The 23,404-nt window shown below is 42.6% G+C and overlaps 1 protein-coding gene across 19 annotated transcripts in view; it reads right to left on the bottom strand.

Moving 5' to 3' along the window:
* The window catches only part of LOC122565203 (receptor-type tyrosine-protein phosphatase S-like), a 479,330-nt gene that overhangs the window by 53,478 nt on the left and 402,448 nt on the right, over positions 1–23,404 (bottom strand). For all 19 annotated transcript variants that reach the window (XM_087976126.1, XM_087976133.1, XM_087976129.1 and 16 more), the window contains 2 exons: positions 10,787–10,962; positions 6,792–6,911 (listed from right to left, as the gene is read on the bottom strand). In XM_087976126.1, the coding sequence (XP_087832252.1) occupies positions 6,792–6,911; positions 10,787–10,962 (296 nt within the window). The remainder of the gene's footprint in view (positions 1–6,791; positions 6,912–10,786; positions 10,963–23,404) is intronic.

Raw genomic sequence — 23,404 nt, 5'->3', positions numbered from 1 at the left:
GGACTTGCCATATAAATACAATGGTGACAGCAGAAAGTCAGAGGCTCAGAATACTGCAGCCAATAACTCACCTCCTGACTTCCAGAATCTCTCCATCTACAAGGCACAATCGACTTGTCTCGATGGGTGCAGGTTCAACAATAACAGCATCTAAGACAAAGCATCCCATTTGACTGGCACCCCATCCACAAATATCCATTCCCTCTCCTACAGACGGTCAGCAACAGCAATGTGTACCATCTAATTACCAAAAGGATGTGGAAGCTTTGGAGAGGGTGCAGAGGAGGTTCACCAAGATGTTGTCTGGTATGGAGGGCGCTAGCTATGAAGAGAGGTTGAGTAGGTTAGGATTATTTTCATTAGAAAGATGGAGTTTGAGGGTGGATCTGATTGAGGTCTACAAAATCATGAGAGATATAGACAAGTTGGATAGCAAGATGCTTTTTCCCAGGTGGGGGACTCAATTACTAGGGGCCACGAGTTCAAAGGGAGAGGGGAAAAGTTTAAGGGAGATATGCGTGGAAAGATCTTTACACAGAGGGTTGAAGGTGCCTGGAACGCGTTGCCAGCAGAGGTGGTAGAGGCAGGCAAGATAGCGTCATTTAAGATGTATCTGGACAGATACATGAATGGGCAGGGAGCAAAGGGATACAGAGCCTTAGAAAATAAGTGACACGTTTAGATGGAGGATCTGGATCAGCGCAGGCTTGGAGGGCCAAAGGGCCTGTTCCTGTGCTGGAATGTTCTTTGTTCTTTGATCTACAAGATGCCCTTCAAAAATTCACTAAATATCCTTAGCCAGCACCTTACAAACTCAGGACCACTTCCATCTAGAAGGACAAGGGCAGCAGATACATGGGAAGACCACTATCTTCAAGTTCCCCTTCAAGTCACACACTACATAGATTTGGAAATACATCGCCATTCCTTCATTGTCACTGGGTCAAAATCCTGGACTTGATTCCACCCCATCAATGGCATCATTGAATGTCTACCTGCAGCACATGGACTGCAGCGGTTCAAGAAAGAAGCTCATCACCACCTTCTCAAGGGCAACTAGGGACCAGCAATAAATGTTGGCCCAGCCAGTAATGCTGATGTTTCACAAGTGAATTATAGAAAAGTCTCTACAATTACCTGAAAAGAAAGAGATTACTGAAAGGAAACTGAAAAGCTGAGATATGGACCATTATAATTGAGAATAAGGAAATGGTAGAGAGATTCAGTAAGTATTCTCTGTCTACCTTAACAGTTGAAGACAGAAAAAACATACCTACAATTGTGAAGAAGCAAAGGTCTAAGGACAGTGAGGAACCTAAAGTATTAACATTACAACCACCTAATGAAGAAGCAGCACTTCGAAAGCTAGTGCTTCCAAATAAACCTGTTGGACTATAACCTGGTGTTGTGTGATTTTTAACATCATTAAGGAAAAGGACTGAAGAAATTGTTTGGTTTTTAATCTTCATACACTCTTCCCCCGTTGGGGAATAGTGGAAAATGTGTTGAGGGGTCATCATGCTGATTATCAACCTGGTTGTACAGGTCAGACGTACTCTGTCTGTTGCCAGCAAGTTGCATCTGAAGCTAGAGCTCCTCGTTCACAGCGTCTGCATCTCCACTGGAGAGATGGGATGAAAGAATTAAGGGATATTGAGAATGGATAGAAATGTGAAAGAAATGCAGTTCACTCATGATTGTGTTGAAGGGTAGAGACAGTTCAAGAGACTGTGTCTCCTCCTCCTGCTGCCTCTACTTCTTATGCCAGCAATGCAGTTTTATCGGATCACAATCTACAGCTCCCTGATGCAGGCAGATAATGGAGAGCTATTCCCAGCACTAACACCTTGATGAGCACATAAACAAGATAAAAGTGATGAAAAAATGCTGTATTAGCAAGAGATGAAATCATTTAAGTAAAGGCCTATTTGAATATTCTTCTGTGATTAACTCATTCGTACATTATAAATGCATGCTGGAACATGACATTTGAAACACTTTTGTCCTTAGCCTCCCAAAGCTTTCCTGAAATGATTCACATTCTCCATCTGTAGGTTGTTATGTGCCAGAATCCCCGTGGTTGTGGATAATTAAGTGGATCCCTGTGGTAACCAAATTGGAGATTAATGCTGTTTATCAAGTATGGTGGTATGATTAAATTCTCTGGAGCTCAGAGTGTGAAGTTTGGTCACATGGAAGGACTATCTTGGTGTTTGGTGTTAATCTTATTCTCAGACACTGGCTTTTCTATCATCTACGCAGACTGTCCAACTCAGGTATCGACTCCTCTGTCATCAATACTGAGACTGCCCTTATGCTTTTTTACAAAAACAGCTTTTATTTATGTAGTATCTTTAATAAATCCCTCCCCCTTTCAAAAAGAAACGGCATACAAACATTATCAATTTAAATATGACACGAGAGGATATTGCATCAGATAGCCAAAGGTTCGGTCAAAGATATTGGTTTTGAAGAGAACTTGAGAAGGAGAATTAGACAGAAGGAGACAGAGAAACACAGGGACGGAATTAGATTAGATTCCCTACAGTGTGGAAACAGGCCTTTTGGCCCAACCAGTCCACACCAACCCTCCGAAGAGTAACCCATTGCCCTCTGATTAATGCGCCTAACACTAGGGGCAATTTAGCATGGCCAATTCACCTGGCCGGCACATCTTTGGACTGTGGGAGGAAACCGCAGTACCCGGAGGAAACCCACGCAGACACAGGCTGGGCCTAGACAACTGAAGCCACAACCGCCACCCATGTAGTAATTATGCTTGGGAATGTACAGGTTAGAATTACCTTGGAGGGTTGCGCGTTTGGAAGAATATAATGGGGCATAATCTTGGATAGGTTGAAAAACAAGGATGAAAGTTTTAATATCAAGACTTTGCTTCACTGGGAGCCAGTGTAGGTTAATACATAGAGGGCTGAGAATGAGTGGGACTTATTGTGAATTTAGACACAGACAGCAGAGTTCTACATAGTGAGGAGCATGAGATTATTCAGCCTTTCAAGCAGTTCAATATGAAGGTGGCTGATTTGGCTGTAATCATAAACCCACATCCCTGCCTACCTCTGCTTAACAAAAAGAATCTGTCCAACTCTACCTTATAAATATTCAAGCATTCTGATTTCATCACCTTTTCAGGAAGGGAGTTCCAAAGATTCAATACACTCTGAGAGGGAAAAAAAACTAATTTCTGTTTGAGACAGAAATTCATGGAGCTAGGGTGGAAGCTTAGAGCTAGAAAAAACAGAGTTGTTATCTCTGGTTTGTTGCCCATGACTCATGCTAGTGAGGCGAGGAATAGGGAGAGAGAGGAGAGGATTACCATCGAGGTTCCACCCTCCCAACCTCTCCCCTCACCTGAGATGTGATGGCCCTCAGGTTAAACCACTACCAGTCCTCTCTCTCTCTCTCTCTCTTTCTGTCACGAGACAGCAGCCCTATGGTCCAGTAGAACTGTGGCAACTTTACCGTTATCTTAAGTAACATAAGTAAAACTACTCATAGAATCCCTACACTGCTGAAGCAGGCCATTCAGTCCATCGAATTCACACTGACCTTCTGAAGAGCATCCTAGCCAGACCTACCACATCCCTGAAACACTGCATTTCCCATGGGTAACCCATCTAACCTACACATCCCTGGATACTATTGGCATTTAGTGTGGCCAATCCACCTAACCCTGCACATCCATGGACTGTGGGAGGAAACTGAAGCTTCCCACACACAGACACAGGGAGAATGTGCAAACTCCGCACAGACAATTGCCCGGGGGTGGAATTGGACTTGGGTCCCTGGTACTGTGAGGTAGCAGTGGAAACCACTAAGCCACTGTGCCGCAGTACAACTGTGCGCAGTATCCCAAATACAGTCTCACCTGTGCCTTGCACAACTGAAGCATAACTTTTTGCGACAAATAATAAAATTCTATTGGATCTCCTTGTTAATTGCTGTACCTGCAAACTAATCTTTTGCAATTCAAGCATGAGGACACCTAGATCACCTTGCGTTTCAGAGCTCTGTATTTTCTCACCATTTAGATAATTTGCTTTTTTTTATGTTTCCTGACAAAATGGACAATTTCACATTTTCCCACATTAAGCTCCATTAGTCGCATCTTTCCACACTCACTTTCCTATCTATATCCTTTTGTGACTTCCAGAGTCCTTTTCTTGACCTGACTTTGTGTTGTGAGCAAATTTGACAACCATATCTCTTGTCTTTGTGTGTAACTGTTTTATATAAAGTGTAAATAGCTGAGGTCCCAGTACAGATCTCCATGACATACCATTTGCTACCTCTTGACAACCTGATGGAGATCCATTTTCACTGACTCTCTCCTTTGAGTCGGCCAGCCAATCTTCCATCATGCCAATATGCTAATCCTACACTATGAGCTTTTATTTTCCTCAATGGCCTCATAAAATGCTTGCTGGAAATCTAAGTACAGTACATTCACAAGTTTGTCTTTATCTACAGCACATGCTACTTCATCAAAGAACTCCAATAGATTGGTCAAATATGATTTCCCTTTCACAAAACCATATTGACACTGCCTGATCACAATGAAGTTATCCAAATGACCTCTTTTCACTTCTTTAATACGAGCTTCTAACATTTCCCCAGTGACAGATGTTGAGCTAACTGGCTTGTAGTTTTCTGTTTTTTTGTCTTGCCCCTTTTTGAATAAAGGAGTTATAGCTCCATCTTCCAATCAAATGGGTATGTCCCCTAATCAAAGGAGTTTTGGAAAACTGGATGACCCAAAGATGTTGGAGGGTGTGGGGTTCAGAATACAGGGACCAGGCATGAATGCAATGGAGTAACAAAGGCATGGATGAAGGCCTCAGTAGCAGAACTGAAATACAGACAAAATTTGAAGGTAGGTGTTATGAAGATAGGAGAGATGACATGAACATGACGTTGGAAGCTCATCTCAGGAATCACAAGTGACACTAATGTTACAAACCGACTGTGTAAATTTCAGACTATTGTCAGGAAGAGGTATGGATAGTAAGGGAATGGAATTTGGAGCAGGGACTAGAAATAATGGATTCAATCTTACCAATAATATCAGTCCAGCCTCACCAGCACACACCATTAACTATCAGCTCTCACACATAAATCCTCCACACTACAATACTTAGCAAGGCTCTATTTACCATAGATTCCCTACAGTGTGAAAACAGGCCATTTGGCCCAACAAGTCCACACTGGCCATCTGAAGAGTAACTCATCCAGACCCATTCTCCTACCATATTACTCTATATTTCCCCTGACAAAAATGCACCTAACCTACATATCCCTGTACACAATGGGCAATTTACCACAACCAGTTCACTGAACCTGCACATCTTTGGAATTTGGGAGGAAACTGGTGCACCTGGAGGAAACCCATGAGGAGAATGTGCAAACGCCACACAGTTGTGTGAGGTTGGAATCAAACCTGGATCCCTGGCGCTGTGAGGGAGCAGTGCTAACCACTGAGCCACCGTGCCGCCCAAACTGGAGTGTATAAAATTTCTTTGCCTACTATTTGAACCACTGGTGTGTCCTTTACCACAGAATTAGAAGAACATACACTGACATTTCAGTGTTGCACTGAAGGGGTGTTCCACAATCTCACAGGTGACACCCTGTCTGTCCTCTCATGTGGATGTTAAAGATCACATGTCACTTACTTCTACCCTGCTGTGAATTCCTGTTCTCTCCAACTAGGGCCCATAAAACTGTGAAACTGTTTATCACCCTCAGTTTCTGGTTCCTCCCCAACCATCTTTTGACACAGCAGGCCTATTGTAAGCTAACTACTGCTGCTTTATTTAATTTTCTGTATCACTGTTTTTACTGTCATTCTGTCAGTCTGTAAAACCTTCACTCTTTACCGATGAGCAGTGACTACATGAGAGATGCTCTTAGTTTAAGAACAGTCAGGAATTTCCTGGCTTCCTCTGTACAAGAGGTAGATGTTTTGAGAAAGGCAAATCAAGTCTGACCTTTGAGGAAGTCACAATAAAGTGGTGGCGTGGTCACATGTATGTCCCATCACCTTGCCCAAACTAAACACTCAAAGACAATCCTATTGTGTGCAGTGATGAAAGGTTAAGAATTAAAAGCAAATGCACACTTTTCCATATTGGTTCATCATAAGACCATATGTCCATCAGACATAGGAGCAGAAGTAGACACTGAGATCATAGCTGACCTGATAACCCTTAACTCTACTTTTCATGCCTTGTCCCTATAATCTTTGATTCCCTTAGGTTCTTCGTCTACTGACCAATTACGAATTCTGATGAGTTGTCATGCCACATACATGTTCTTGACTTTTTACCAAGCACCTCTTATTATTTTAGTGCAGTACCAGAACACATTAAAAGGTTATAGATATGCAAAGGCTTCTTGGTCCATTAAAAGCTATTTGTTCCTGTAATGGCCCGCGGCCCAGTGAAACCAGCTCACAAAACTGAGATGCTTCCGTTTAATTTTCTGTCATATTTCCTACTACGCATTGCATCTGTTTCAGATTCCACGGAAAGTACTCTAATAAATTCCAAATGGCCTACTCCTGTTCCTAATTTGTAGGTTTACACATTGAATTAAAAGCCTGAGCAAACAGGAGTATGCTAGACACATCTTATTTCACCTCAATGTTTAATTTCATTTTTACTCCTCCCAACATTTAATCTTTTCACTTTTTCCACAGTTTTGTACCCCTACTTCAATCTTAACTCACAAACGGCCTTGACAACATTAAATGTATTTGGGAAGTTAGTTACCTTGTGAAGACAGAAATTTCGAACACAGAACGTGGCCAACTCGATGGTGTCCAACAGGGTCACCTGTATCATCCCGTAGGTGTCTGCTCCTCGGCCGGGCCAGTACTGGTCACACTTCACCTGCACAAAGACACATGAAAATAAATCACTGGAGGGTTTGCAGATGCCATGTTAGATACCTCTACAGAGAGACTGGATGTGCACAGTATATACAAATACCAGTACAGAGTGACTGGATATACACAGTGAATACACATACCTGTACAGAGAGACTGGGCATACACAGTAAATACAGATATCTACTTGTACAGACAGACTGGGTATACACAGTAAATACAGATATCTACCTGTACAGAGAGACTGGGTGTACACAGTAAATACAGATACCAGTACAGAGAGACTGGGTATATACAATGAATACAAATACCTGTACAGAGAGACTGGGTGTACACAGTAAATACAGATATCTACCTGTACCGAGAGAGCGGGTGTACACAGTGGATGCAGATACCTACCTGTATAGAGAGACTGGATGCACACAGTAAATACAGATACCAGTACAGAGAGATGGATATACACAGTGAATACAGATACCTGTACAGAGAGACTGGGCATACACAGTAAATATAGTAGACAGATTCCTGTATAGGAACATAGGCATATACAATGGATAGATACTATACAGAGACAGTGAATACAGATACCTCAACACTAAATGCCAGCAGATGGGGTAGGCACGGATGTAGAGAACATAAAACATCTCAAATGGAAGAATGTAGAATTCTCAGAATGGTAGGGTTACATTAGATAATAGAGACAGTAAAGTCAATGCCTTGAACAATTATTTGAGCATAAAGATGAGAACGTTACATTTGAGGCATAGGTCAGTGAGTATTTCCAGTGGGACTTGGTGCGAGTTAGGATTCAGGCAGAAGAGTTTTGCATGATTCCAAATCAGTGGGTACCAAAGGCTGGTCAGTCTGGGAAGTGAGATAAGCACAGCTGAGGGCTTCAGCGGAGAATGGCTGCAGTAAGGATGGAAAGAGATAGACACACAATGTGTACAGAGTAGTACGAACACTACTGTAGTGAGGAATCTGTAGCAATGGCAGTAGCAGAGTCAGAGTTTTATTTGATAAGGTAGTTTCAACTTTATTTCTATGTTGGGTTGTGCTGTGATAACAGAGTATAAATATAGGTTTAAATTGGTGGAAAGCAGATTTCAGCAGGACATTTCTTTGGTGTATATTGTAGACCAGCTGCTGGATACAGCCAACACAGTGGCACAGTGGTTAGCACTGCTGCCTCACAGCACCAGGGTCCCACGTTCGTATTCCAGCCTCGGGTGACTATCTGTGTGGAGTTTGCACATTCTCCCTGTGTCTGCATGGGTTTCCTCCGGGTGCTCCGGTTTCCTCCCACAGTCCAGGCCAGGTGAATTGGCCATGCTAAATTGCCCATAGTGTTAGGTGCATTAGGGAGAGGGGAATGGGTCTGGGTGGGTTACTCTTCGGAGGGTCGGTGTGGACTGGTTGGGTCGAAGGGCCTGTTTCCACAGTGTAGGGAATCTAATCTAATGGTCAAAGACATGAAAGTCCATCCATATTTGCCAGATAGGCTTTCGGTCCATTTCTGATGAGGAGCAACAAATTTGCAGATGAGCTATTCCCACCCAAACCTAACCAGATTTTGCACTGTAGGTTTAGATTTTATTGTCACGTGTACTCGAGTACAGGAATATAGGAGTACTGAAAAGTTTACAAAGTCACCATTCTGTGGCACCATTTTATTATGTAAAAGACAGGGTGTAAAACAGAAGCAGAAATAAAATAAGCAGTCAAAAGAAAAGGAAACGTCTAGATTACTCGGTGCCACTATCGTGAGCCCTCGCCACCAGAGAAACAAAGCCACAAAATCCATCCCTCAGTCTGTGAACATTCTGCGATCGCAGGGGATTTGAAATGAAGATAAAACATTCTGGAAACACACAGCAGGTACATTAATATCCGTGAAGAGAGGAGACAGGTTAACCTTTCGAGTAGAGACCCTTCGTCTGTGGTTAAATGTTAAGCTGTTTTTCCTCTTTCGGACATGGGCAGCCCTGCCGTGTATTTCCGGCATTCTGATGTTTATTTGTGACCTGACATTATGAAGGCTGTGTCAGGGGAATACAGGCAGCCACCTCACATGGTGAGAGAGCTGCAGGGAAACACAGGGCAGTAAGCAGCTCCTGCCGCATTCATGCTGGACAAGATATCCCCACTGGGGGAAGCACTAGCTCAATAGAAAAGCAAACAGACTACAGGCCGGCTGCCTTTTACACCCAGCAGAGCCACTCAGACACCTTAGTTGTGATGAGGTTGCATGTACAACCATCAATGGGAAGAGGGCGCTATTGTTACAGACAGGGCCCTCCTTTGCCAAGCTAAAGCTGTTAAGAGAATGTACCAGCAGTCAGTCAATTGAAGCCTTATTTATGTCAAGACCAACTGCAGTAATCCATAGCAATCAACGCTACATGGAGCAGATTGAGTGGAGTGGTTCCATCTAGAGTGTATTTCAGAACTTGCATTTATATGGAGCTGGAGTGCTTCACAGTGAACTGACTGGCCCTACTGTTGTTTTCCTATAATGCAGCAATGGGCCCTGACCCAAAACTATCAGTTCCTCTCATTTTATTGACATTGGTCAAAGGAACAGATATAAGGAAGAATCCAGAGATCTTAAATGGCCAGCTGAGCAGCCAGTCCAAAGCTCTGTGGAGCACTGCATCTGAAAGTGGTATGAGCAGTGTGCTTGAGGACAGTTTTTGCATTCATTGAAGTTCACGAGCTTGCAAACACTCACATTCTAGGGCTAAGTTCGCACATGAACAGATCCTCAACAAAACCATCAAAAACCGATGATTTAGACATTATCTAATTGCTGTTTACGTCTACTTTCTGCGTGGAAATCATAGGACCCTACAGCGTAGAAAGATGCCATTTGGCCCATCACAACTGTGTTGACCCTTTGAAAAGGCTATCTTGATTTAGTCCACTATTCGAGTCTTTTCTCCATTACCCAGCAATCTGACCTCTTTGAGGTAGGTCAAACTGTCTTTTAAATGTTCCACTTGCCCGTAAGAACTTTTTCATTTTCCATCCAGTTCTTGGGAGAATCATTTTAATTTACTAATGTCCTTCATGGAAGAATATCTGCTGTCCTTATCCACACTGGTTTACGTGTGACTCCTGACCCACAGCAACGTGGTTAACTCTTAACTGTCTGAAAGGGCTTAGCAGGTCACTCAGTTGAACTGCAATGTTACAAAAAAAGTCAAAAAGGAATCATACCGGACAAACCAACTGGCATTGCCCTCAGCAGCACAAACACTGCTCTGTAAACTCTGCAAAGTCCTTCTTACTGGGAACGTGTGTCATATTTGGGAGAGCTGTCTCACAGGCTAGTCAAGCAACAGCCTTACGTCGTCATACATATGGAATCATATCTTACAGACAGTGCCCCAGCCACCACCATCACCATCCCTGAGTGTGTCGTCTACCATTGGCAGGACAGATCCAGTACAGATGGTGGCACACTGATTTACAGTCAGGTGAGAGTTGCCCAGAAAGTCCTTAACATTGACTCTGGACCCCATGAAGCCTCATGGCTACAGGTTAAACATGGGCATTGAAACATCCTGCTGATTATCACGTACTGCCCCACCTCAGCTAATGAATCAGTGTGCCTCCATGCTGAACATTGGCTTCATCAACCAGTTGGCTCTTCATAAAGAACAAAATCAGGTTAGTCAGACATGATTTACCTTTCGATTGCATCATTTACTACAACAGTGAGTACACTTTGAAAATACTTCATTAGCAGTAACACACCTTGTGCATGTCTGGAGGTCACAGAAGGTGCTACAGAAATGCAAACCCTTCTTCAGTCACTTCTGCCTTTATAGTTTTCAAAATGTAACATTGAGCTGGCAAGATTACCCGAGATCTTACCCGAGATTTTTCCTCTAGCTTTGTCATCATAACGATAGTTGCACTCCTCTGTTCCCAGACCATCCTCCAGAAGTCCCCGAATGTCTCAGGGAGAGGTCCTTGTGTTGCAATATAGGCATTCTGCTTTCGGTAGCCATCGATGTAGTTTGCATTGATATAGTCACTGCCTGCGATACCTAACAGACAGAAGCAGAAAGAAAGAGTTAAAAGGACGATCACACAATGGCCATAAAATCTGTATAACATTCAGCATTTACCCCTGTTCCATTGGCTTCATCAACCAGTTGGCTCTTCATAAAGAACTAAATCAGGTTAGTCAGACGTTTGAAGTTTCCGTTTGAAGTTACCAAAATCTAGCACTTAGAAATTTCTAAAATGTATCAATGTTTTTTTTGATATCTCAATGGGACAGGTTTAAGTACTATGAAGAAACAAATAATTCCCTCAGTACTTGGCTGAGACAAATACCATTGCTTAATTTAAGTGCAAGTTGGATAAAGGAGAATAATTGACGAGATATGAGGATAAGGAGGGATGAAGAAGGGTGTGGGAAACAAATGTGGGTCCTAAATACTTGCATAAGCCTGTTTTTGTGCTGTAGATTCCATATAGGCCAACAATTACACTAAAATTTCAGAGAAATATCAGAGGCAAAACTTTGATGAAGCTCATAAATTGATGTGGCCCACCCAGCAGTGTGCCACTGTCAGATAATTGAAGTTGCAGTGTGCGGTAATTGTCTTTTCCTCCCACACATGCTTGCATCCAGCGAGGCGATGTGCCGGAACATCGGCTTGCAACACTGCCCCGAACAAACACTCCCACAGAGACCGCACCGCTCAGCTTCAGGGTCCAAATGTCTAATTGAAAGGTTTCTAATTATTTCTATCATTAGTTAATTACAGAGTGAAACAGCCTTGTCAGTTTTAACTATAACAGCCACATGTCCATAATCTCCTCAATCATCACGACTAGTGCGAAAGGATCTCTGTTGGGAGCTGGAGCTTGGAAACTGAGGTCATGTTCTCCTCCCTCTCCCTCCCTTCACCTCTTGCAATGATTTGGGTCTGACCCAATTTGCCCGTGAGAGGTTGTGATCAGTAACTCCAGGTTTTCAGGTGTGAGACACACATGCAGATTATTAACTGTGCTGTCCTGTGATTGAGGGTGTTCAGCAGGTAAAAACAAAGGAAGCAGCAAAGCACGGCCAGCTGAACCGACTCCGAGCTTCTCAGTGACTAGTTAAAATGCAGTGAGTCACTCCAGTAGCTGTCAGAATGTTCCCAGGACAAAGCCTTACATGAGAGACTGCCGCACTGCACAACTCCTTCTGTTGTCTGTGCCTCAACTCCTCCTTTTCATGAATTATAGTACACAACCTGTTACTTATGGCAAATCTGCCTTCTCTCCCGCATGCAAACAGTACCATAAATCTATAAGCTCAAAACCTGGCAACACTTAACTCACTACAAAATTACCCAAATCGTTGGGTAATCTGGAACTAGGGAAAACACAGACTCAAAAGAAGGCGTCTCCCATTTAAGGTGGAGATGAGAAGGAATTTCTTCTCTCAGACGGTCATTTGTCTTCCACAGAAAGCATGGATGCTTGGTCATGAATAGATTCAAGGATTCTTGATCAACAAAGGGGGGTCAAGGGTTAAGTGGGTACAAGGAGAAAAGTTGAGTTAAGGCCACAATCAAATGAGCCATGATCTTATCAAATCATAGAGCAGGCCTCAGGCCTAAATGTTCTATTCCTGCTCCTGTATCACATGTTCTTACATCCAAAGGGCTGGGGTGGGGGAACTTAAGAGACTATTAGTATCTTCATTACTGTAACACAATTCAATGCATCACTACACTGTAAATTACTGTACTATAATGTAGTGTAGATGCGGATCACATCAGTTTGCTACATCTTCACTTACTTTAGTTATTTCATCGTCTAAGGTAAAATCTTGTCACAACATCAAAAATCTAGTTCATTTGAGCTCAACATGTTGACCAATTTATTTAAAGGTTGATGCAACCCAGAATTAGCAGAAGAGGTGCCAGGGTCTGAAGTTACATGCTAATCCTGAAAATAATGACTAAATCTAATCAGAGACTGGTCTCTCCAGTTGTGTCTTCATTTCAGGCTGAGACAAGTAGACTAGGCCCTGGCTTCAAACTGTCTTCTTTCAACACCTTGGTAGCGCTCTTCCTAGAGTTTCAATAATGAGGAACTGTTTTATTGATCATTAATTCTTTAGAAGTACAATGGGACAATGCTGCAGTTGTACAGGATACTGGTAAAGCCAGTTTTGGAATACTGCTTTCAACCCTGGTCTCCCTTCTATAGGAAAGATGTTGATAAACTTGAAAGAGTGCAGAAAAGGTTTACAAGGATGTTGCCAGGGTTGGAGGGTTTGAGCTACAGGGAGAGGCTGAATAGACCGGGGCTGTTTTCCCTGGAGCATCTGAGGCTGAAGGATGACCTTGTAGAGGTCTATCAAGTCATCAGCGGCAATGGATAGGGTGATTAGCCAAGGTTTTTTCCCCAGGGTGGGGGAGTCCAAAACTAGAGGGCATAGCTTTGTGGTGAGAGGGGAAAGATTTAAAAGGAACCTAAGGGGCAACATTTTCACGCAACCGGTGGTGTGTGGATGGAATGAACTGCCAGAGGAAGTGGTGGAGGCTGGCACAATTGCAACATTTGAAAGGCATCTGGATGGGTATATGAATAGGAAGGGTTTAGAGGAATATGGGCCAAATGCTGGCAAATGGGACTAGATTAATTCAGGTTATCTGGTCAGCATGGACAAGTTGGACCAAAGGGTCTGTTTCCATGTTGTACAACTCTATAATTCTATGACTTTATGACTTCTATCAATCAAGCTAGTTCTTTCATGGATGTTTCCTTGTCTTTCCTCTTCCCTTGCCTTTTCTCCCCTTTTCTCTATTGCAGATCCACCTCTACAAGAGATTTTATCTTGTTATCAATGACCAATCCCACCTTCAGCGTTGCTCGTGTAACAGGTCCATCTTTACAAAGCAGGGCCTTTTTATCCCCTCTGGAAGACAACTGCAGACGGCATGACTCTTTAATGTTGATTAACCAAACCTTTTCCTAGATATAATTTTTTTTAATAACTAATGAACAAAATTGTTCAAAACAAAAAGAAAAATGCATAATTTTTAAGGCCCTTTTAAACCTTCTCCGAGCTGGCTCAAAGCAGTGCCTTGGAGATGAAGCCTTAATTCCTCGACTCTCCAGAGCATTCCTGGGACAGTGTGCACCCTAAATAGATGGGTGTAAATGATCTGGAGAGTTGTATTTGAGGTAAGTTGGAGGTCAGTTTAATCATTAATCAGAAATTAGACAAAGTTTTTAAATAGTCCAATGTTTTCTGAGTAACTATTTACTTAACATGCCTCTAAATTCTCTGATTAGATTAGATTAAATTAGATTCCCTACAGTGTGGAAACAGGCCCTTCGGCCCAACAAGTCCACACCAACCCTCCGAAAAGTAATCCACCCAGACATATTTCCCTCTGACTAATGCACCTAACGCTATGATTTAAATGGGTATTTCAGAGGGCTTCTGGTATGGAGGATTACCAACAGAATCTTTAATTTCTTGAACTATTCCATCAGACTCTGCTCGGTCAGGATCCTGAGGTACATCTCCCATCCACAGTGCAAAATTGACTATCTGGCCATTGGAAAATCAGAATCGTTGTCTTCGATCTCTGAATGATTAATTCAGCAACATCACGGATACCCCACTGGCAGTGCCAACAAACCTTCTGTCCTGACTATGCCCCTCAGCAATGGATGGTCAGACGGAGGCTAGATTCCAAATCAAGTTATACCCCCTCCGCTGCCAGTGACTGGTAGAGAAAGTAGATATGATGCAGCCCTCTTGTCCGTATATCTAACATCCATTTCAATCAATCTTAAAAGTTACATGGTAACTAAAAACAGAACTGCAATATTTAGAGAAAGAAAGATTTGTCTTTAGTTAGCACCTTGCATGGCCACTGGTCATTTTAATGCACTTTACATTGTATTGTATTGTAATATATCAAACAAGGAAGCCAGTCTGTACTCAGTAAACTGCCATATGATAATAAATAGATTGTTTGTTTATTTCTACCATATCTTCACACATGCCTTTTTTACATTTGGGAACAGTTGGAAGTATTAGCACAGTGGATCATTAACCTGTCTGAACTGCGTCAGGAATGTTCCTTCATGGAGTGGGACTTGAACTCAGTGCCACTAAACATCCCTTGTTTCCTATGATGTTCATTGAAGAATAAATACCGTCCATGTCACAACTGACCTATTCTTCAAAAATAGTGACACAGGATCCTTTACATCCACCTGAGCAGGGTGCAATGGCCTTGTTAAACAACGTACCTAAAAGATGGCACCTCCAACAGTGCAGCATTCCCTCAGTACTGCACTGGAGTGTCAGTGTGTCAAAAATGGGTGGAAACCAGAACGTTGTGATTCAGAGGCAAGAGCATTACCAATTGAGGCGTAGCTGGCACACTGAGGTGGTGCAATGCAGTTCTGAAGTGCACAGGTTGGTTATTTTCTATTCTGTTCAGAAAGATTATTACACATCTCTAGATCAGACTTAAGCTGAACCTCCTGGCTCAGAGATGGGGACACAACCAGTGCTCCAGAAGAGCCCTGCATAAGGTTATTGCAAAGTGGGAACTTGCTTTCATCTGGCATTTGCAAGAAGTGTTAAATTAATAAACCTCATTTGTGTCAATTCTCCTGCTCCTCGGACGCTGCCTGACCTGCTGTGCTTTTTCAGCACCACACCTTCGACTCTAATCTCCAGCATCTGCAGGCCTCACTTTCTTCTCATTTGTGAATGCATACACTCTAATGGCAACAAATCTCAGGGCAGTCATTATTCTTATAATGCAATATTTTCACATAGCACTATAACAATCACAGCAAAATCATCAAGTGTAGGGAGTGCTGTGGCACTAATCTAGTTGTTTGTGTGAAAATTGGCTGCTATATTTTCTCACCTAGCAACAAGCAACAATTCTGTATTCCTATCGGACATTATGTCCAAGACACAGATTGATAGATTTCTAGACATCAACGACATCAAGGGATATTGGGATAGTGCAGGAAAATGAGTTGAGGTAGAAAATCAGCCATGTTCCAGTTGAACGACAGAACGGATAGGTACATGAATAGGAAAGGTTTGGAGGGATACGGGCCAGGAGCAGGCAGTTTAGTTTGGGATTATGTTCAGCATGGATTGGTTGGACTGAAAGGTCTGTTTCTGTGCTGGGTGACTCCATAACAGGCTTCAGAATTCGAAAGGCCTACAGCAGTCACCATTTTCTGTTTATTGGTTGTGACCTCCTGAGGATGTGGAAAGCATCATATGAATGCAAATGGGTTTGTGTATCTTGCTGTGTTGGATGATTCCTGTGACAAAATTAGACCCTGAATTGAGACGTTCCTCCCAGTTAAACAGACAGTATACCGGTGATAACATTCTAGTTCCATTTGTGATGAATGGCCACTTGAAGGGAAATGCCAGACGGAGGTTACTGCTGGTGGGACAATCCCTTGTGGTCTTTCGGACAACACTGGAAAGCGGGAAAATGGAAAACACTAATAATAAAAAACACTGACTTCTTTGTAACTCGGGATAAAAAAGAGACATCAATTCATATTTGGCCATGCTATTTTCAGGCCACCCAATGTGGTCTACACTAAATTAATATAAGAGCAGCAGAATGCACCATCAAGGATCAACCATTCTTCTCGGAACCAATTTATGTCAGACATGAATAATGGACAAAAATGATGTCCTTAGGCTTGACAGTTTTCAATGAGTTAATGGAGAGTCACTGAAGGTCATCCAAAGCCAATAGTCTGCTTCCCTCCATAAACGAAAGTCAGTTTTAGTTGATGTCATGGCTGAATTGATTGGGGCCCAGTACATTATTATATTGCCCCATAGCATGTTTTTTCACAGGCTGAGTGTTTCAATTTATCATCAGTATTATGATGCACAGCCTGATCCCTACAAGCTTTCTCTGTCATAGCTAAGTAATTTCCAAGCTTGGCCCAGAATAGCCATTGGCTACAATTATTCGGGCCTCCAAGACAATCAATTTCTTGACTGACAAAAGGCCCCTCATTACATTTTGCCAGAAATATACAGTATAAATCACAGAAAAATTAGCCGTGCAATAGATCAGAGAAACTTTAAAAAGACACACTGCTTTTCTGTGGTGTCAGCTCACTCCTGTGCTCTGTGATTTGTATTTTCTTTTCCCTGTTTTGAATTTAATCTGTTTCGAGAAAGGTGACCATCATATTTCAATAATGGCAAGTTAGATTAAATAGATTTACTTTGAAGGATGGACACTGAATTTGTCATAATGCTGGAGATCTGTGAAATGGTTCACGTGATCATTTATATCCTCAGTCCATACCTGCTGCAAATCTTTTCATGGGATGTTGAGGGTTTGAGGGATTGCACAGGTCATAGAGCCATGGAGATGTACAGTATGGAAACAGACCTTTCAATCAAAATTGTCCACTCTAACCAGATATCCCAACCTAATCTAGCCTCATTTGCCAACACTTGGCCCATATCCCTCTAAACCCTTCCTATTCACGTACCCAGAAGTCTCTTAAATGGTGTAATTGTACAGCCTCCACTACTTCCTCTGGCAGCTCATTCCATATACACACCATCCTCTGCTTGAAAAATTGCCCTTTAGTTCCCTTTTAAATCTCACCCTAAACTACGCCCTCCAGTTCAGGTTCTGGTCACCTTCCTTTGGGTCTGTACAGAACAAACTGGTGTTGCATATGATTGGGCATTAGGACTTCCTTTTCTGCAACCGCACACAAAAGATGCCACGCTGGTATACTTCCTACACTGGAGAAACGGCACACAGTCAAAAGTGCTTTTTACCTCAAACCCATCAGGAAGCTCAGTTACCAGCACTAATGTGGCGAAGGGCTGCTGCAGTCAGCATATCTCATGATACCATTAGTTCTGACTGGTTTACCTTCTGTTACACAGAGTAACCACAACACTCATCTCCTCCACATTCTGCAGGACCAATTTATTGCCATGTCACCAGTTTACATACTGTGAAACCTGGAGCGTACTTTAGAATGAACCACTACACTCTCACACCCAATCTTGCTGGAAAAGAGTGTAAAAAAAAACAAACCAGCACAAATCCACAAATTGCCAGATCCTCAGCAATTGGGAATTAGGAAATTGGTTTTGAGTTATGAATCTTCAGATTCATTGAATGATTCACAACAGCTCCTCTGTTTGCCTCACACAACTGGCAACTTGGGATTAACTTTCCTATTAACATTCAAGAACTTGTTGAATCTTCACTTGCCGGAGAAAGTTGAGCATAATAGTTAGGAGCATAAATCCTCTCTTAATAATGCATAATTATTGGCACAATGCAAATCAACCTCGCTTGTCCAGATGGTAACAACTTAAAAGTAGATCTCAGTGTTGCATGCAAGCAACTGTTGAAAAGATTTTAAACACGTCAATTTAATACTTTTAAATCTTATTTTTGTTTGTTTCAATGTTTTTACCTCTCTCTTAATCCAATATTTCTTTCATTCCCTTTATTTCACTTTCTATATCTCACTTGAATCTAATTTATCCTCCCTCTCAGTTTTTCCTCTGTGTCTTTCTCTATCTTTACCTCTCATTGGTTAAGGAGATACACAACCAGTCCCATTGTCCACTGGCTCTCAGATGACTCACTAGCCAGTTATCAGATTACACTCCTGACAATTTATAGAGCAAAGATCTTTTTGAGCAGATGCAGAAGGTCCTTTCCACTCCAGCAGTTTCAGGCCCTGTATGTCCATACGCTCTTTGGTGGCACATTCCTGCTTCTCAAATGAATTGTTCCCCTCAGAGAAAACTGGCTGCTCAGATCTTTCTTGTTGTCCAGTTGGACCTACATATTTTGGTGCATTTCTTTAGGTTTTGCTTTACTAAGTGCAGCTGCCTACATATTGACTCACCCTTGCAACTGAACTCATCCTTTTGCATGACCTGAAACTGTACAACCCCCCCCCCCCACTTCCCTTGGATTTCCTTTCCTTCGGCAATCAACAGGTCTCTCAATAAAAACTGAAAGAACTGCGGACGCTATAAATCAGAAACAAGAACCAAAGTTGTTGGAAAAGCTCAGCAGATCTGGAAGCATCTGTGAATAGAAATTAAAGTTAATGTTTTGGGTCTGGTGACCCTTCCTTAGAATTGATGGTTGCTTGGAAAACGTCAGTTTATATGCAGTAGAGTTGGGGGAGAGAGTAAGGAGTAAATAATAGGTAGGGGCAGAGCCCAAGGAGAGAGAAGATCAGTTCTATAGGCAAAGGAGTTGATAATGATCTACCTGGGAGGGTGACTAGCTGTTAATGGGGATTGTTAGCGGCTAACAATAGGTTGTGTGTAATGGCAGACTATGTGATAACAAGGCCTGGTGTATAGGGTAGGGGGCTCGGACATGGGAGAGTTCAGGCTCTAAAATGATTGAACTCAATATTGGGTCTGGAGGGCTGTGGGGTCCCTAAACGAAAAATGAGGTGCTGTTCTTCCAGCCTGCTCTGAGCTTCGCTGGATCACTGCAGCAAACCTGAGGCAGAGATGTTGGTCAGCGAACAGGGTGGTGTGTCAAAGTGGCAGGCAACTGGAAGCTCAGGGTCTTTTTTTTCAGGCAGGATGTAGGTGTTTTGTGAAACAGTCACCCAGTCTATGCTATGTTTCCCCACTGTAGAGGAGCTCACATTGTGAGCAGCGAATGCAGTAGACTAGATTGAGAGAAAAGCAGGTAAAGAGTTGCTTCACCTGGATGGGCCCTTGGATACTGAGGAGGGAGGAGGTAAATGGGCAGGTGTTACATCTCCGGTGATTGCAGGGGAAGATGCCACAGTGCTGTGGGGGGGTGGTGTTGAGAAGGAAGGAAGAGTGGACCAGGGTGTCCCAGAGAGAATGGTCCCTGCGGAAGGTGGGCAATGGAGGGGAGGGGAATATGTGTCTGGTGGTGGCATCTCGCTGGAGGTGGCTGATGATCCTCTGGATGTGGATGTTGGTGGGATGGTAGGTAAGGACAAAGGGAACCCTATTGCTGTTGCGGGAGGGAAGGGGGGTGTGAGGGCCGAAGCGCGGGAGATGGGTTGGACGCGGTTGAGGGCCCTGTCAACAACGGCGCTGGGGAATCCTCGGTTGAGGAACAAAGTGGACATTTCATAGACTCCCTTGTTGAAGTTGGCCTCATTGGAATATATGCAATGGAGATTGAGGAACTGGGAGAATGGAACGGACTCTTTACAGGAAACAGGGGGCGAGGATGTATAGTCCAGGTAGTTGTGGGAGTTGGAGGGTCTATAGTGGATATTAGTGACCAGTCTATCCCCAGAAATGAAAACAGAGATGTCAAAGAAGGGAAGGGCGAGGTCAGAGATGGACTAGATGAAAGTGAGATTGGGATGGAAATTGGAAGGAAAATTGATTAGCTTATCCAATTCCAGACGAGAGAGGGAAGCAGCACAGATGATATCATCGATATATTGGAGAAATTGTCTAAACTTGATGTCAATTAATCATTGACTGTAACTTATTAAGATTTCTCTCCCTTTCATTGGATTTGTGGTGTGCGTTGATGTGATTTCTTTTCATGGGCTTTGGAGCTTTATCACTTGGCATTGTTATGGCTTGGCAGATTATCTTTGGCCAATAACTCTAGGCTTGTGTCTTAACATTTTAAGATGTGGAAAATAAGAGTAGATCGCAGCTCATACAATCAGTTAGATTACGAATGAAAGCCTAGATGTACTTTAGAACAGGTTGGTAAAAACAATGACTGCAGATGCTGGAAACCAGATTCTGGATTAGTGGTGCTGGAAGAGCACAGCAGTTCAGGCAGCATCCGAGGAGCAGCAAAATCGACGTTTCGGGCAAAAGCCCTTCATCAGGAATAACAGGTTGCCTGCTGAAGCAGTAGCCGAAGCATAAGATGCCCTTGGGTAATGGGTCAGTGATGTGATAGTATCAAAGAGTTATAGATTTACAGCACAAAAAGAGTTTTGCAGTCCATCACGTCTGCACGGTCATCAAGCACCAATTTATTCTAATCCCATTTTCCTGCTCTTGGTCTGCAACCTGTATGTTATGGTTCTCCAAATGATCATCTAAATACTTCTAAAAATCTGTGATGGTTCCTGCCTCCACCACTCTCTCAGGCAGTGAGTTCCACAAACCCATCACCCTTTGGATGAAAATATTCTTTCTTAAACCCCCTCTGATCCCCCATTTTGTCCTTCAATCTATGCCCTCTGGTTACTATGTCTCCCCCTGCTCATAATTTTATAAACCTCAATCAGGTTCCCCCCTCTCTGCTCGAAGGAAATCAATTCAAACCTATCTAATCTCTCTTCATTGCTGAAATTCTTAAACCAGGATAACGTCCTGGTGAATCATCCCCGGAAGCTCACATTCTTTCTATAGTGTGGCAACCAGAACAGGACACAAAATTCCAGCTGTGACCTAACTAACATCTCACACAGCTCAATCATAACCTTCATGCTTTTGTACTCAATACCTCTACTAATACAGTCAAATATCCCATGTACCTTTTTAACCTTTAAAGATATGTGGATGTGCACACCAAGATCTCTTTAATCCTTTTGATTCCTACCATTCAGCATGTATTTCCTTGCCTTGATAACTTCTATTTGCCACAGTTCTGTTCATCTGACTTGTTTGTCTATATTGTCAGATTTAAGGCTTCCCTCCTTGTATTAGTCACATCACCAATTGTTACGGCATCTGTGAACTTACTGACCATACCTCCTACATTTATGTCTCGATCATTAATGTACACTACAAACAGCAAGGGAATCAGCACCGATCTCAGTGGTATGCCACCGGACACATGCTTCCAGTCACAAAATTAACCTTTCAGCATCACCCTCTATCCCCTGCTGTTAAGCCAATTTTGGACCCAATTTACCAAATTATGTAGATCCCGCAGGCACTTACCTTCTTGACCAGTTTTCTAAGTGACACCTTGTGGAAAGCCTTACCTGAATTCCATGTACTACTACATCAACTTCACTACCCTTGTCTACACACCCTGCCACCTCCTTGAAAAATTCAAATCAACTCTGTCAGACATGATCTCCCCCTGACAAAGCCACGCTGACTATCATTGATTAATCCTTGCTTCTCCAAGTAAACATTAATTCTGTCCCGCAGGACATTTTCCAGAAGTTTCCCTATTACTGATATTGACCTACAGTTCCCTTGTTTATCCCTAGCACCCTTTGTGAAAATTGATACCGTATTAACTGTCTTTGAGTCCACGAACACGTCTCCTTTGGCATGAGAGGACCTGGAAATTCATTTGAGGGCTCAGAGTTTCCTCCCTTGCTTTCCAAAACAGACTGGGCAACAACTTAAACTTTCCAAGCCAGCTAGAACTGTGAATAGCTCCCCTCTCTCTGAATTGTGGTTTGTTTACACAAATCGCAGTCTTCCTCCCTGATTTCTGCACCTACATCATCCTTCTCTGTAGTGAGTACAGATGAAAAGGACTAATTTAAAATCTCACACACGTCTTCTGGTTCCACATGCAGACTATCACTTTCATCCCTACTCTTTCCACAGTTACCCCCTTGCCCCTAATATACTTATAAAATTCCTTTGTGATTTTCCTTTGTTTTATCCATCAGTGTTTTTTCATAGCCCCTCTTCACTTTCCTAATTTCTTTAACTAACCCTTTCTATAAACCTCGAGTTTCCAATATTTTGAGCCCTTGATATCGACCACAGGCTTCCTTTTGTTTTTCTCTATCCAAACTTGCGCATTCCTCAAGATACAGGGTTTCCTGGATTTCTTGTCCAATCTTTCACCTTTACAGGAACATGTTGCAATCTCGCTATTTCTGTTTTTGAAAGACTCCCGCTATTCTGAAGTAGATTTTTTTACAATTAGCTACTTCCAGATAAATTTGGCCAGTTTCCATCTTATCACATTGAAATTGGCCTTCCCCCAATTCAGAACCGTTATGTACAGTGCATCTTTGTTATTTTCAGGACTCCCTTAAGTCTTACTGAGTTATAATCACTATTACCAAAATGCTCCCCTACTAACCTTCCACCATTGGCCTGGCTTCATTGTCTAAGATTGCATCCATTTTTAGAATTCCATTCCCCCTAAAACTTTCACCCTTTGTCAACACCAGCTAAGATTGGGAAAGTTGAAATTCCATGTCCACAATCACTTTTACCAATTTTTATAGATGCACCATCCTATCTGGAAGCATCACAGCTTGGTATGGCAACTGGTCTGCTCAAGACCGCAGGGAATTACAGAGAGTTGCGAACACAGCCCAGTCCATCACAAAAACCAGCCTTCCTTCTATTGACTCCGTCTATACTTCCCAGTGCCTCAGGTAAGCAGCCAACATAATCAAAGACCCCTCCCACCCCAGTTATACTCTCTTCCATCTCTTCCATCAGGCAAAAGATATAAAAGTTTGAAAACATGCACCAAAAAATTTAAGAACAGCTTTTCCCCCACTGTG

Source organism: Chiloscyllium plagiosum, unplaced genomic scaffold, assembly GCF_037043375.1.
Source record: "Chiloscyllium plagiosum isolate Xiang-an unplaced genomic scaffold, Cpla_swu_hap1 HiC_scaffold_28, whole genome shotgun sequence".
In the NCBI taxonomy this organism is placed as follows: domain Eukaryota; kingdom Metazoa; phylum Chordata; class Chondrichthyes; order Orectolobiformes; family Hemiscylliidae; genus Chiloscyllium; species Chiloscyllium plagiosum.
This window is presented reverse-complemented; position numbering and strand designations above follow the sequence as displayed.